General features: G+C 34.9%; 1 protein-coding gene and 1 long non-coding RNA gene across 2 annotated transcripts; one reads left to right on the forward strand and one right to left on the reverse strand.

Moving 5' to 3' along the window:
* Positions 1–814: 814 nt before the first annotated feature.
* Positions 815–13,022, reverse strand: SLC7A9 (solute carrier family 7 member 9). Its single transcript, XM_005530111.2, has 13 exons — positions 12,883–13,022; positions 12,535–12,660; positions 11,176–11,323; positions 10,003–10,245; positions 9,295–9,420; positions 8,853–8,952; positions 7,357–7,401; positions 6,884–7,007; positions 5,088–5,191; positions 4,188–4,284; positions 2,819–2,968; positions 2,062–2,236; positions 815–1,138 (listed from the first exon to the last, which is right to left on the reverse strand). The coding sequence occupies exons 2-13, from the start codon at positions 12,637–12,639 to the stop codon at positions 1,074–1,076; spliced, it is 1,482 nt and encodes a 493-aa protein (XP_005530168.2). The 5' UTR covers positions 12,640–12,660; positions 12,883–13,022; the 3' UTR covers positions 815–1,073.
* Positions 13,023–13,061: 39 nt separating this feature from the next.
* LOC148183171 (uncharacterized) lies at positions 13,062–16,252 on the forward strand. The gene is made up of 4 exons (XR_015773809.1): positions 13,062–13,200; positions 13,937–14,026; positions 15,207–15,272; positions 15,920–16,252. It is a non-coding gene; the product is annotated as an uncharacterized LOC148183171 (long non-coding RNA).
* The last annotated feature ends 87 nt before the right edge of the window (positions 16,253–16,339 follow it).

Here is a 16,339-nt window from a genome sequence, read left to right on the forward strand (position 1 = left end):
ATAACACCAACATGTGTTGTACAGCCTAAAGCTGCACAGGAGAAGTGATGCCCAGCACTGCCTTTTTTTTCTCAGGACCACTTTTTAAGGCAGCAGACCCTGAATGTCTCTCTGTGAGACTGAAGCTTTAGGATGCAATATCCAGCTTCAAAGACTGATGTTTTGATAGCTAATATTTGGTCTAAGAACTTGAAGATAGAGCTAGTCTGGCATTAACATGATTTTTGTCCTTTCTGTGATGCTGTAAGAGCTGTGTTGTTCTTTCCATAGAGTCATCAGCAGCATCACTGTTGCTGCTAAGTTTTACCATCTTCATAAATGAATTTTGAGCAATTTTGTATGGAAAATTACACTATGAAAATCCAGCGTCCATAAGGGAGACAGAGGAGTCCTCCAACTTCATTTGAATAAAGGGAGAGAGTCCATCAGGGCACAGACCATGGGGTTTTCTCTCTCGGGGTTTCAAAGGATGCAGCCTCCTTTTATCCCAAACTCCCGGCCACTCGTTGCCCTCTTCCTTCCCCCACTGGCTGAGGCACTGGGGAGGTACAGCCTTCCCAAACCACCTACCCCATATCCCTGGCTGAAGCTGTCATTGTCCCCCAAAGTTCAGAAACTCAGGCTTGTGCAGACCCTTGCCTGTTTCAGGAGTCAAACTGTGTGTACAGGTTACAGGTACAGACAGGTACCTGTTGGTTACAGGTTCTGTAACAAACCTGTGCCTTGAAGGTGGCAGAGACATTAACACCCATTTCAAAGACATTAACACCCATAATTTCACCCCTGGAATTGTTTGGAAAGACAGTAAAACACATCTTTGCTAAAAATTTTAATTCAGAAAACAAGACACCATAACTTATTAACAAACAATGAGGCCAGCTTTGCTGGACACTGTAATCTGGCTTAGAAATCTTTTATTATATATATTTAATGCTTTGAAGTACTAAAGTGTTGCAAAACTAATACACCAGTACGAACATAACAATTTAGCAAGTATATATATGTGCCAAACTAAATTGAATCTACTTCAACCAGTACAGCACTTAAAAACAACCTGGTAGATATAAAATACTTCATTCAGTAATTTCCTCTTCTGGAACAACTTCCAAAAGCATCTGGAGGTGCATAGTGATGGGCTCTGAGGAAAAGATTTATTGTTAGAGGCTTTATAAGAGAACAATATTTCAATTCAAACTATTTTTCTAAGTGAGAAAACTATCCTCCATAGTTATTTTTTAAATCTGTATTCCTATTTCAAAATGAAAAATAAAGGGTGGGGAATAAACAGTATTAAGATCCAAACTACAGCATTTCACATTTCCAAACTTACATTAGAGTACAATGCTTCCAATTACATAATTATAATTATAAATAGTTATAATCACTACATTATAATTAATAGTCCTGGGGACAAGAGAGACAGATTATGTATTTTTTGAATGTCTGTAGAACTACTAATGCTATTGTATTCAGCTAATTCCAATTAGCCTCTTAGAAATACCTGTGTATCCTGTTTTACCTGAGATAATATCAGAGTTTCTCTAGGGACTCTGCAATCAGTTCATAAATGGTCATGGGTTCTTGCAGCTTTCGCTGTACTCAGCCCTGGGATTATTTTTTTATCTTAATGCTGTTAACATTTTCTTTAGTAGGGATAGCAAAATTAATAATCATAGCTAAAAGCCCAGTACTTGGTGGTGTAAGAAATTATGTCTGCTAATTTTTAGCTAACCACTAAAGCAATGTTCTGAAATGCAGAAAACTGAAAAACTAACTTTATCGATCAATTAATTCTGTTTCTTTGTGCTACTACAGTGATGTGTTGTTTTTTGTGAATTAAGTTTAATTTTTCCTCAAGTCAGACATTGCTTCTTTTCAACAGGAAGGAGTAAAATAGTCTTCAGTAAATCCCATTACATGCTTGGGAAATTGCTTCCCTCCACATCCTGCCCACATGCCTTAGAAGGGATTGACCAGATAGTGAGCTTTATTACACTAATTAATCTCAAGTTTAGCAAATGTTCTGTTGAGTTTGGAGCTGGCTATCTGAAGCATACTTACCTGATATTTTTTGTGCCCAGCTGAATTTAAAATGAACAAAAAGTGCATAAAATATAAGTCCACTGAGTATAAACAAAGTACAGTACAAATAGGCCAGTTCAGGTGCACTGATGATTGGTGCCAATACCAGTACAATTGAGACCCCTATCACTATGACAGGAATGATGATGGGTACCTGCAAGAGACAGAGAATAAAATCACTTCTTCATTCTTTAGCTGTTCTTAGAGAAGTTGTCTGTAAGAAAGAATATTTTAATTGCATTATGCATTTCTTTACTTTAAATTTTTCTGGAATCGGATGGGGCAATTGAAGGAGTAGCAGAAATATGGTCAGGGAAAACTCTTCTGCCAAATTATTCACTAAGATATCTTAGTGAATATTTCAAATTGCAGTGTAAAAGATTGCATTTTAATAAATGTGGGAACTGACTTACATGCAATGACCTGGGGTCTTATTTTGGATATTTCTTCAGTGGTAGTCTGCTGACTGCAAATTACCCATCTCTGAAAATTTGGCTGTGCAAATAAAAATCAACATTCTGCAATCTTTTCCCAGTTCTTATGAGCTTAGTCCTAGAGCAGATCTGCTATTAAATGGCTGGAGTAATAAATGTAATAAAAAAGTAATAAAAAATGGCAGGTGAGGGGAGTAAAAAACAAGGATACTGCCCAAGGGTGCTGTTTAAATATCCAGATACTTAGTGTGAATTCATGCTATAGAATCTATGGAATGGAGGAAAAGCCATACAGAACTTACCCTGATAGGTCTCTTGAGTTCCTTCCTTGTAAACCTCATAACAATTAGTGCAAGTATAGTTAAACCATAAAATATCCAGACTGCAAAACTGAAGTAATTTATGAGTGTATCAATGTCACCAGGAATAATATAAATAATAGTAACGGCCCCCTAAAAATGAAAACAAAAATGAGTGTAGTCTATCATAGAAGAAGGCTGAATTTTACTTTTGTTTCAATACAGCTGCATGTGTAGGGTTCCAGAGTATGAACTGTGAATGCTTTTCCTTAAACATTTGGGTGTAAGTGTATTGCAGCACCTTTAAAGATTGTGACTGCATCCTGCCAACATGTGGTCATTTCTGTGTGCAATCTTAATTTCATTTTAAGTCAAAATGCTTATAATTTTTATGCATTAATCTGTTTTATTGCTGACTGAATATCTTGAAGATACAAAGTATATTTTTTAGGTTTTTAATGTTACTGGGATTGAAAGGAATGAGGAGGAGGTGTCTTTACAAACAGTGGGCCTGATAAGGCCAGACACAGAGAGGTGAAAGAAGCAATGGGGGGAGCCATAAATTCCATAGGAATTCCACTAATTGACACAGACTCTTAATCACTCAAGACAGTGCTACATCTCTGGATTTTGAGAAAAAGAACAGAGGCACAAGAAAAAAGAAAAAAGTGGGGAGGCATGCTTTAGAAAGAGGTCTGAATTTAGGAGATGTGGGAAGGCTGTGCCTCTTGAGTACCTCAGCATGGGGAAAGAGAGAGGGAAATGCAGTCAGGAAATTAACATAAAAAGGAGGCTGTGTCCTCTAATCATTTGAGAGACCCCAGGGGAAATGTCCATAACCTCTCCCTTTATTCAAATAAAGTTATAGGACTCCTCTGTCTCCTTGCACATAAACCTCTAGTGTTTGTGGATTAATCTTCCTGGTAGGATTGAATATATCTTGTTTTGCCTTGAAGATAAATGGGTAAATAAAAATAACAAGATGTTCTAGATTTGTTCTTAAAGGTATTTATTAACTGAAATCTTTTTAGTGAGGAAATGGAGGAAATATTCCTACATGGAGGAAACAGGGTAGTGATAGCTTGTTTGCAAGCATCCTGTGAAAGGATTCCCTAATACAAACCACTCATTTAAATTTTTGTTTCAATGCCATTGATTCTTAACCATTTTGATTTTTAAAATCCAGTTCTGGAATGAATGTGTTCAAATTAGAAAAGTTGGGGGGTTTATGTAGTCTTTTTTCCAAAATGTATTTAGCAATTTTCTTGTCCAGATAGTTAAAGATATATGTCAAAACTGCTTGTAAGAAGCTGTGAAAATATGTATTACTGGAGAATTTTTGGTGATAATTTTTCTTAGAATATATACTTACATAAAATATGATAGCAGGTGCTGGTGTTAAACGCTTAACACTAATGTAAGATAGTACCTTTAGCATGTGCCCTTCACGACCTGCAACATAAACAAGTCTGACAAAACAAAAACAAGGCAATGTAGTTAGTGTGGCACCTAGACTTTAAATGGTGACTGAAAATAGATACACAACTAATTTCATCAGTATTTTCTTTGATATGCATTGGGATTTAAAGAGCATTGTAGCCATTTAAAAACAGGGAAATTAAATAACCAGTATTAAAGCATGAGCCAAAACAAATTCTGAGCCAGTATTAAAATAGTACACTTGAAACTCATTTCAGAATCATTATTTTGCACATCTAATTGAAAATTATTTTGGGAAATGTTACCTACTTTTACCTTTTACACTTTAAATTAAATTCAAATTAAATTTTAATTAAATATTTTCTTTTTCTTGTGTTTCATAGCAAAAAGCTGTATTGACAACCTTTTGTCAAAAAATGGTCTTTACAGCCACACTGTATTCAGATGCTTTTGAAATTTTAAAATATTTTAAATAGTAAAGGAAAGCACTGAACAATTGAAAGAAAGGAATAGCTTCTCAGTTACCTTTGCTGGTGTAGTCATGTTTTTAGTGGTAACTTTTAACTGTTTAATTCTCAGCTTTAAAACTGATGAGAGATGAAAAAAAACTTTTGTGCTATAGTGGTATGCCTTCATTGAATTAAGAAGAGACCGTGCTTTCTAATTTTTTCAAACCTGAACAGCCACTGTTTGTTTTTAAAAATTGAACAATATAGCTAGATTTACAGGCAATTTTAAATTACATTTTGTATGAAGTGGATCAGAAGAATGTGTATAAATTTTTCCAACCTTCAAAACCTTCCATTTGAAGATATTTAGAATGGGGACTTACCTGCCTGCAGTAAAACAGGTGCCATTGGCAGATCCAAGTGTCGAAAATACCACAAAGAGAGGAACTACCCAGGTGGCTGGATAAAGGACTCTATTTCCAAATGTCTGGGATATGGGATTAAAATTAATCATTTTTGTCATTTTAACTACCATTTAGTATATTCAAAAATGTTGGAGCCTATTTGTAGGTAAAGTAAATGGGTATCTGAGCTATGTTACCAAAAAAAAACATGTTGCATATATTGTGTAGCTTTTAAAGAATGCTTTGCCAAACAACAACCTGGATTAATTCATTGACTACTATAAAATGGAGTGGAGTACTATTGTCATGATATTTAAGATGCAGCATCTGTAGGAAACATTGGAAGACAGATGTAAAAACTACACAGAAATTAACTTCTTTAAAGACACCTGGTTTGGGATGTGTCTGCAAAGACAGAAGAAAGGAGGATGGCATTGCTGCAGAGCATTGTCCATACAAGCTGTTTTCAGCCTCTCTAGAAGGTGAAACATTAGTAGTGACAGTGTAAGTCCAGGACAAACTCCCTCTGGTCTTTCACTACATTTGAGTTTTCACCTGTGGCATGGTATATTAGTTGTTGCTGTAAATCTCATGTACATTGACCAACAACACATTTGAATTTAAATGTTTTTGACAGGTAGGTTTAGGTTTTTAGTTGGTATTGTTTTTTTTCAGTAAGTCAAGCATAAAGAGCTTTGGTTTGCACAAGTCTGACATCCGTGATGTTTCTCTGTCCAGAAGTAGGACACTCAAAGGCACTTACAGCTGCATAGACCTCTCTGCACAGTGCACTCCTTTTGTTGTGCTGCCTCTGCTTAGTGCCAGTTCTGAGATTTTGTTATTTTAGTCTGATCCCTTCAGTGCTAGTTGACGTGTGTTATTCAGATTGTAAGTTTAAGGGTGTGTTGAAGAGGACTAGTTCTTATACAAGATTTAACTTCATAAATTCTTTGCTGTACCTTCTGGTGCAGCCAAGCTGCTGAAATGCACAGATCTAAATTTTAAAAGCTTCTATTTAAAAAAAATAAATTTAAGCATTTCAACATTACTGTACTTCTTCACTGTGCTAGACAATATATTTAAATGCTTGTCACATACTGTTTGTTTTCCCCAAAAACTAGCATTAGGAATATTGCTGCAGGACTTCAACAGTTGTTTCAGAGACAAAGAAAATTTACTGAGTGGAACTGAAGGGGCAGATGTATTTTTTTATGGTTTCAGAAACTTACAGAATTTCTAATTTTACCTGCAAGAGTATGTCTTACAAAAATGTAAAAATCATATCTTTCAAATTTGTTAAGGAAAAAAGCCCAAAAAGAGTAGGGTGGAAGTGAATGATGGACTACTTGCTGTTATCTCCATAACAACAAACTTTTATCTACTGTCATTGGCATATGCTTCTTTCTCAGAAATACTGGAAACACTGAAAATGGCAAAGCAACTGTTAGATGTTATTTCTCTTTCCATCTTTTTGATGCCTGTGATAAGCAGTCACCCTCTGACCTGCAATGTTTACAAAACATTTGCTGAAGACTGCATTACTTTTGCTTCCTTCTTTTATTCCCATTTGGATATGACAGAACTACTCTTTAAATTAGCCATTACTGAAACTTTAGATTAAGACATGACAGTAGATAATGGGGGAAAAGGTGGCAGTAACAGCTTAGACTAAAATTAATTTTATCTTATGAAAAATTAATGGAACTTAAGGACTTCCATGACTTCAATGCACACAGCCTTCTTCAGATGTTCTATTACAAAATTAAGTAGCTTACCACAGCAACTGCCTGGGACTGCAGGAGTTCTGTTGAAGTCATTACGGTGAAATAGGAAATGTTTATCAGAACGTAACAAACCGTAACCAAGGGGATTCCAATAATTATAGACAGTGGTAGATTTCTAAAGAATGGAAAAGTAAGACCCCATAAGCATTGCTGTATCATTGGTGCAGTTGTTGTAGTAAACTGTGGATTCTTAGTTTTCCTGATATGCTCTTTAAGTGTATTTACTCTTTTTTTTATTATTGTAGAGCTATGAAAATCAGGATTATAAAAAAGGAAAAATACAAATTAGGCAAAGGTACAAAGCCTGTAATACAGGCTAATTAGTTTTGTCTTACTGCTCAAACCTTGAATAATAGAATATTAGTGCTTTTAAAAAACAAACCAAAATATATGCTTGCTTATAGAAAAATATATAGTGTTTGATTTGTTGCCAATAAAAACATTGCTTTCATATATAGTCTTACCTGTAAGGATTTTTAAGTTCTTCTGTGATGTAATTGAGTTGATTCCTGGAAGGAAAAACATTCACAGAGTATTTTAGCAGTCAGGTGTCTAAATATAACTATTCTATGAGGTAAGATGTTATTTTTTGTGTTATTGTTTTTAATCTTTGAAGTTTAAAAAAAGAAAAAAAAATGTAAAATCAGTCTTTTAAGTGGGAAAACTGCAGGACAAAACCTATGTGAGCTTCTTATCCAAAAGTCAGCCTCTTGATTCACCATCTCTTTCTGCATTATCTCTAGTATCTCTGAGACCCTAAATCTTGGATAAAATATCCCAGAATAACCAAACAAAAATTTGGCAGGCATCTTAGATTTACAAAACTGCCTTTCAACTTCAACTTTCAACTTCAAGCTTTGCAGTATCTGAGTCTTTTCAAATAAAAGCACAAGTGTGCTGAGGGAAAAGGGTAAAGCAAGTCTGCTGGTGTTTCACAGTGATTCTGTAAGTTATACTGTCCCTAGAAAACAGGCATGAAAACCTTTTTAAGGATTATACCTCTCTGAATTATCATTTCTAAATACTCAGTTTTGCTAGAGCATGTAGACGAATTGAAACAAGGTTTTTATATTCATCCACTCTGAAAATCTGAAGAGTTATTATTTACAGTTCAAAGGCAAATTTTCAAATGTTAGTGCCTGGTGGTTACATGCACAAATAATTATTTAGGGATCAGCTTCTCTGCCCTCTCAAAAAGTCCATATGTTATGAATGCCTGAATTAGCAGACTTACATGTCCGAGTTGAGAGACTCAGGCTTGGAAACAGAACCCAAAAAGATAATCTATCTAAAATAAATTCCATTTCAAAAGCTTTTAAATGGGAATTGTTGTGTGGTAGATCAAGGTTATACACTTATTTCTTTCCAAAGAACAGACCTGGATGCAGACTTTTGCAGTTTGCACATTTAAGAATAACAATGGATTTGTGCCAACAGAATGTTCTGCCAACTGACATTCCCCAAGAACAAATCTGCAAGCTGAACCTTATAATTTCTGACACAATGTTCCTTTTTATGTTCTTCTGTACTAATCAAACACCACTACATATTTCACAAGAAATAGAATTTGATGGGGTAACCTGCAGGGAAAGCTATTTTGTCTAACACAATGGAATTAAACTGGACTATATTCTCCTCATTACTACAATATCTAAGCACCTTCAGCAGCAAAGCAGCATTAATAGTCCTTTTGAGATCTAATATATTTTCTTTCCCTAATAAACAGCTAATAAGACAATAATAATTAATAAGATAATAATTTTCTTTCCCTAATAAACAACTAAAAGAGGGTGGAGTTCTGGGGTTTTTTTAACCAAATTAGGGTTCTTTTTCCAGAATTCATCAAGACATTCTTAATAACAAGTCAGTTGTTAACTTCTTCAGAGAGTTCTACAGGGAGAGAGTAAACCAGTTAAAAGCTGTTAAAGTGTAACTGTTAGGACTAATAAAGATTCCTTACCATCCATCATATGCCCAGAGTCCATTATAAAATGCCAAACTGATAGAGCTAGCAGAAATTTTACTGTTCTTGAAAGAATCTTTGAAGTTCTCAGTTTTTCCTGCAAATAAGAGAAAGATTATTGATCAGTGTTGAAATTAATTCTTGCAATCCTCACCAGATGAAAAGAACATTCCAACATATGTCTCATGTTTTGAAACTTTTCGTTTATAAAATTAACACCCTTTGTATTAACTGATCTGTAGTGTTGCATTTTCCACCCATCCCCCTTCTCAAGAAAAAAAAATACCATTGTTTCTAAAAGATGCAGAACTAAAACCCTGAATGAAGAGATTCAGGACTATGTCTCTTTACTGTGTCACTTCTGTCAGTGGGGAATTTTTTCATGATCATAGCAAAAGCTAAAATAATTTTTTCAAATAACATAAATTTTATTATTTACCTTGTGCAAGGAGAACAATTCCACTTACAATAATGATTGTAACAATGATCATTTTAGCAGCTGTGAGAAAATTCTGGAGGTAACTTGCCAGCTTCACACTCAATGAATTCACAATTGTTATTACCACTAAAAGAAATCAAATTATAAATTTTTGCACTGTTTGTCAGAATTTAAAGAAAAGTTGCCCCTCCCCTTATTTACTGTACTGCATTTCCATCACACTTTTTTGTCTATATTATATACAGTTTTTACTTTCTGTAAACTTTGGATTACTTACTTACTGTTACTTTGCATAACTTTTAAAACAGTGAGGAAAAACAGATTTATGAATTAGATTTTAATAGTACCCTTAATAAAAATATTTTGAAATTGCACAGCATTCTGGTAAAGAAAGAAATAGTGTTTTCACATTTATTTTTTCTTCCTCTTCTGCTAGAGATAAGCATTAATTATACAGCTGTATCCATCTTAATGAAGGATAAAAAAACCCTTGGACTAGGGAAAAAAACATTTTAAAACCTGTCCTTTTTATGCTGTTTAATTAGTTGTTGTGGGAAGGACTCACTGAACTGTGTCTTAAAGATTTCTGGTGTCTTTGTGATGAAGCTAAGGAAGTTTCAGGGTACTGAAGTGCTCTTATTGATGGGGCCAGACACAAGTCACTGTGCAGTTTTGGATCTGGTCTGCCTTAAAAAGTGTGACTCTTACCAATAGCAGCTGCTGCAAGACATTTGATGACGACTTGGGGCGGATCACAACCTGGATAAAAAGGAGCTGATGCATATTCCGCGAAGCTGAGACTGATGATTGCAAATGAACTGGGTTTTGTAACCAGGAGACTCGTCCAAGAAAACAAAAATGCTGGAATTGGGCCAAATGCCTCCATAAGGTAAGGATATTCTCCCCCAGACTTTGTGATCATTGTACCAAGCTCAGCAAAACAAAGTGCACCTGAATAACAGGAAAAGCAGGTTTAGTTCATGCATTTTTGAACCTGGGACTGCTTGAACAGATGATCGCTTTTTAATAGGTAGAAAAGTTAATGAAATTTATCTATACAGTGCATCATTACTCTCTTCATGTTTCTGTATATTTTACTGTATACACAAAATAAAATTCTAATTACATGTGAGAAATTAAAAAAAAATCCTGAAATTATTCAGATGCAGACTAAAACTTACTACCATTGATATTTAAGACTTCACCAAAACCAGTACAAACAAACATTTGGATTTCATTCAATTTCTGTTTAAGAAGTAAACACTACAAGAAGCATTTAAGTGAGAACTGCACTGGCTGACATGTTTAGAAACTTGAAAAAACCAGCTTTCTGCAAAATTTTGAAATAAAATGTCTAAGCTCAACATAAAAGTACAGTGATACCTCCTGTTCTATTGCTGTATGTGGCATCTTGAATTAAGGTTTTTCTTGTATGCTGCCCTTCTTGATACAATGCTCAAAATTTTCTTTGTTTTACTTAGTGAAATATTTTGAGGTGTTTAGTGCTAAATTTTCAGATAATAAAATTAGAATTACAGGAGTAGAAAGCTAGCAGAAGTACCTAGCTCACTATCAGTAAATTTCACATATAGCCAGCTATTTAAGTAGAAGAGTATTCACTTTATTACAGTCAGTGGGTGAAGCAGGAAAAACTAAAACTTTCTTTCAAGATAAATTGAGTGTGATTTACAATTTTAAAACTTAATTCTTCTATAAACACCCCATTTTAAAATTATGGTTGAGTACTGCTATGCATATATAGACAAGGATTTAGTTGATTTTGGTCCAGGTGTTATTAGCTAATTTGTGAAACAAGAGTAGTATGCAGAAACAGAAGATATATTTAAGGCAAAGATTCAGATTCTTTGTTGAGTCCTTTACCTAATGTTGCCAGAACTCCACAGGCTGCCCAGATGGTTAAACAAGGACCCACAGCTTCAACATTGGCAAGCACTGATTTTGGAGAAACGAAGATACCAGAGCCAATAATTGTACCAACAATCATACAGATTCCACTAATGAGGCCCACCTTGAAATAAAATGAGATTTTTTTTTTTAAGCAATTTCTAGTAATTCACCAATTATTCTCAATATCATAGAACTACAGGAATTGTCATTACTGACTTATTTTTACTGGTTTTCAATATATAAGTTCTATAAAGAAATATATTAAACAATTTTGTGAAGTTTCACTCTTCCTTCTAAGATCTGTATGTACCCTGTGGTGTACTGCTGTTTTCAAAAGTACATCTATTTGTGTTTTGCCTGCCTATTTCCTTTATTAAACAGTGTTTTGGATTATGTGAGTCTCAAATATAACCTTGAATGGGTGAACTTGCCCTTCCCTCTCTGATTAAGCAATGACATCCTTTTACAAGGACTTGATGAATTCTGAATTTTCTAAGATTCAGAAATTGTCTTTCATGGATGGAGTCTGGGTTTATTTATGGTTTTTTTGTTGAGCAGCTGTTTTCCTTTCCTTGCTTTAAATATTTGCACCTATGAATTGTGTTGATACCACTAGGTGGTGACAAGATCATGTTCTCCTAAATCTGTAGTGACCTACAATATTAGATGAAACCACTGAAATTGAGGCATGTATTACTAAAACAAGTGGCATGGGCTACTTAATATTTTCTGATAGCTATGGCTACTCTAATAACATCAGTATTTTTCCAGTCTTTGCACCAAACTAAAACCAGATAATCTTTTTCCAGGCTACTTAAAATAATTTTAGGAGAAATGCCACCCTCTCCTGAGAGGCAGTGACACAACTGTTTTCTAAAGCATTTGTAATTTTCTGGAGGAGACAGATTTTCACTTGTCTTCAAGTACCAGTGCCTATTCTCTGGCTAGAAACACTAACAAACTTTCAGAAACAATGAGCGGGACAAGCCACACTATAACTTCTGAAAAGTACATGTGGAAAAAAAAGTTTATCAAATGCCTCAGTTGATCAACTTAGAATAAATCTTTGAATTATTTTAATATTTGATAACTTCAATGACATATTCTTGGGGGTTTAGTCTGTTTATATCAGAGCTATTTAACTTTAGCAATTAGCAATTTCTGTAAATATGCTAATATATCAACAACATTGTTGGGCTATTAGCATGTTTTTGCTAAATTGGGATAGAGTAGTTGTTTTTGTATGCTGATGTACATGCACAAATATCCCCTTCTGCCTCCCTCTGCCAACCCCTCACACATGGACCAAAGGGGGAAAAGAAAAAGGTTTGCCTGCTTTTGTAGGTTCATCGCTTGGGGTACATGGCTCTGAATGGATTGTCCATCCTCTCCTCCTTTGTGCTCTCCTTTTCTTTTCTTCAAGCTTTCCTTGCCCATTTTTTCTCCTTGTTGAAATTTCTAAGGAAATAAAAGCAAAATCTTAACTCTAGCATATTAATGTCGCTTGGCTTTTGCTGATATATGTGGATACAGAGTAGTATAGGTAAATATTACCAGAAAACAAACACATGCACGCACTCACTCAGAGGCAAAACACTACTCAGAGAGAAAATGAAGAGGAGATTTTATGTCTACTTCACCTCATCCGCCTGATTTGCAGTGGATTTTCCTTATACCCACCCTGCAGGTGAATGTCTGTGTCTCCTGTCACAGATTACATTCAGTTTCGAGGATGTCCTTACTGGAACAACCAAGCTTTCATAGCCAGTCCTCCCTCGGAATTCCTCCACAGGTCCAGACAGATTTTATCTTCCACAAAAAGCTACTCTGTTTTCTTCTTATCTAGGAGACCTTCTTTCCATTCTTCAATAAATTAGACCTTGCTTCAGTTCCTCGGAGATGGAAGCATCTGCTAAACAGAGTTTGGGCTGCTATAATTATCTATTTAGCAGCTCTTTGCCTCGAAAGAGTCGCCAATCTTCTCTGTGTTGATTCAAGGTGAATGTCTTCCACTCAGTGTTTTGTCCTTTTTTAGATCTGGAATGTAAAGAGTTTGTTTTCAAATTTAAATTTAGACTTACGATTTTATGGGTTTTGTTCGGTGGGAATTTTGCTTGTTTTCCCTAGTATTCGTCTAAAATTCAATCTGAGACAGTGAAGGAAATTGATCGGGTTAGGTCCTGAGATTCTAAAGTAGATTCGGTCAAAAATCTCTTCTCTCCTAAAACTCTACAGCTGTAATTACTTAAATTTGAATGCTGAAGATCTTTATGCTTTTATACAGCTGGTAACTCTGGGAGGCACAATGTTTAGGCAACATAAGTTGGGGTTTTTAGTAAATTAGGTAGAAACTGGCTACAAAAACTGCAGCTTTTTAAATTGACAGAACACCTATCTCAGTATTGTTGGTCTTTAGAAACATTTAGTCTATAAAGACATCAAGTTTATCTTTTGAATTAAAGATTGGTTTAAAAACTCATAATGAATCCAACTTTTAAGATTAAACATGTGATAGAAACATATGAACATATGTAAACAGCACACATGTAGAACGCAGGGCTTGAGTGACTGAACTTCGTAGCTTTGTGCCCGATGTCTCTCTTTTAAAGTCATGTATTTAGACTGCTTCAATCATTACCTTTAGCAATTCTGGCTTTCACTTACCTTATTTATTTATATTTGTTTGGTGTTAATTTGGTCCAGGAATCCTTGTCAAGTGTATTTCTCCTCTTAGATTCCCCAACCAGTTATAAGCAAGGCATGTCCATGTCTGAAACCAGAACATGCAGAAGGAGCAACAGCTTAAGTACAGAGGTTATAAAAGGTAATCATTAAACCCATTCTCTGCCAAGAAGTTTTGAGTTAGGAACCACAGGTAAACTGATAGTCAAATTAGTTTATCTTTAAAAACAAGAAAACCCATCTTTGTTCCATTTGTGAGAATGTTTGTCCAGTGCCTAAGTAGTGTATTACATAGTGAGAGTGAACCATAATTTGGAGATTCTATTTTGATGATCTTTATAGCAAGCAGTTGCTAATTTCAAAATGCTTTGGAAAGATAACCTTGAAAAAATTGTCATATTATGTGTACATTAAAACCATGTGTCCAGATGTTATTTGAATCCTATCAAAAGTAGTCTATGTTTTTATCTTGAGAAGGTAGAGAAGCATAAGCAAAAATATTTCCTTTGTTTTTCATTAACCTGAGACAGCTGAGTGGGCAGCTTGTGTTCCCTTTGCTTGCAGTTACAAATATTTTCCATTTTTGTAAATATTGCTTTAGTGGAAAATGCTATTCTCTGTTTCTGTGCAGCTGCATATCCAGGGGAAAAAAAATTATTATTATCCTGAATTCTGTAATAAGGTAACTGCCTTCATTTGAGCTAGTCATCCCTAAAACACTTGGAAAAAAGACCCTTAATCATGTTAATCACTTAATTGTTTTCAGCAATGCAGTTGTACAGCTCCTTTGCTGTATGATGCTCAAATCAGCAAGTCCTGACCAAACCCCTCTAAATGCAGATGAGTTTTTCAATAAATATCTACTGTTATAAGCTAAAAGATGTTCAGGTACTGGTTCCTGATGTTAATTTTTAACATTTGTTGCCTTGTTGAGATAATGGCTCATAAGCAGGCAGTGCAGAGCTGGAAATAAGTCCAAACTGTTGAGCCTCTATATCAACAAAACTGTCCTAAGCATGATCTGACAGTTGTTTTCCTCACTTTTTTAAAAAAAACTTTTGAAGCATGCAGGATTGATCAACAGGAATTCCCTCTGCAATGATGATGTAAATCTGTGACTAAAAATGGACTCTTAAGAACATGTGAAACACTTAGTTTATATTTGCCATGCTTTCTGATGGTTGAGCCAGACTGTGCTAGGAATGTTTTTCTCCAAGACTGAGGCTGCAAAGTAATAGCAGTACAGAAAACAAAATCAAAACTGTACATTTTTAGTCACTGCCTTTTTTCCTCTCTTTGTTTTTCTTGTTTAATTCTCACAGAAATAGCTTTAAGATACAAGAGAAGCTCTTCCCTCTTAAACAACGTCTTATTGAAAAATTACCACAGTAAGTATGGCCAGACAAAAGTTCTTGGGGTTTTTTTTTTTGCCTACAGATCAAGAGAATAAAACATGTTAAAATTATAGCGTTGTTACAACCACATGAAAAGGCAGGCATGAACAATTTATTGCTTTTTCTGCAAGTTTTACAAGGACTTTTAAAATATTATTCATGGTTATTTTGATGTATGACTAAATTAACCTATGTTTTCATATCCTTCAATTTCACATGCCTCATTTGGGATCAGATATTATGTAATGTACTTCTGTGTTCCTTATTCTGATAATTTTGAAATGAAGTGTTATAATCTTATCGTACCTGTGTTGTTCCTGAAATGCCACAGACACTATATCAAGCTATGAAAAGAAAAAAGAAGGGGGAGAAAGAGAGGGGGTGTCTTATTATGGGGCTAACATTGTGCCTTGAAATGAAGCAGGCACATCTTTCACATCATCTCTACCCTGGAACTTAGAGACCAAAAAAAACCCAAAAAACCCATGTAATTTTGATGAAAAGATAATGGGGTATGTAATCGTTAATGATCTGTTAAGAAAAGTTTTGCTGAGGAATTTTTCTCAGATTTAGTGCAGGTAATCTTTGATTTTTTAATTTTTTTTTGTAGATGTGTCAGTTGTCTTTTCTTTCTCCTTCAGGTCTGTACTCCATTTTGTTTCTTCACATAAAAGCAACATTGAAAATAGGTTGTTTGAGTTTTTGCCTAAGAAGCTTTTTTTCCTTAGTCAACCTGGAATGTCTGTCTGGAGAGTTCCCACCTGTCAATAGGTGTCTTAAGTCTCTGCAGCGATTTGACCTTAACTAGTCTGGTTTTTTATAAAAATAGAAAAGTATCTTCATTTATTGTCTGGTTTTGTTTTAAGGGTTGCTCTTCTTGGGATGCTGTAAACCTATTAAAATATTTTTAATTTTACCAGCAATCCTTCCTTCCCTCAGCCACTGAAGGAAAAAATAAACACTGATTTCAAGGATTCTAGTATTATTTTCTTCATAGACAAGAGAAATTACATTTCACAGCCGTGGGAAAAGAATTCTTCCCTCTGGAATAGGTACACAGA

The sequence above is a fragment of the Pseudopodoces humilis genome, chromosome 14, assembly GCF_049639895.1.
Source record: "Pseudopodoces humilis isolate 2021_Gansu_Grassland_sample_001 chromosome 14, ASM4963989v1, whole genome shotgun sequence".
NCBI classification, from domain to species: Eukaryota; Metazoa; Chordata; class Aves; order Passeriformes; family Paridae; genus Pseudopodoces; species Pseudopodoces humilis.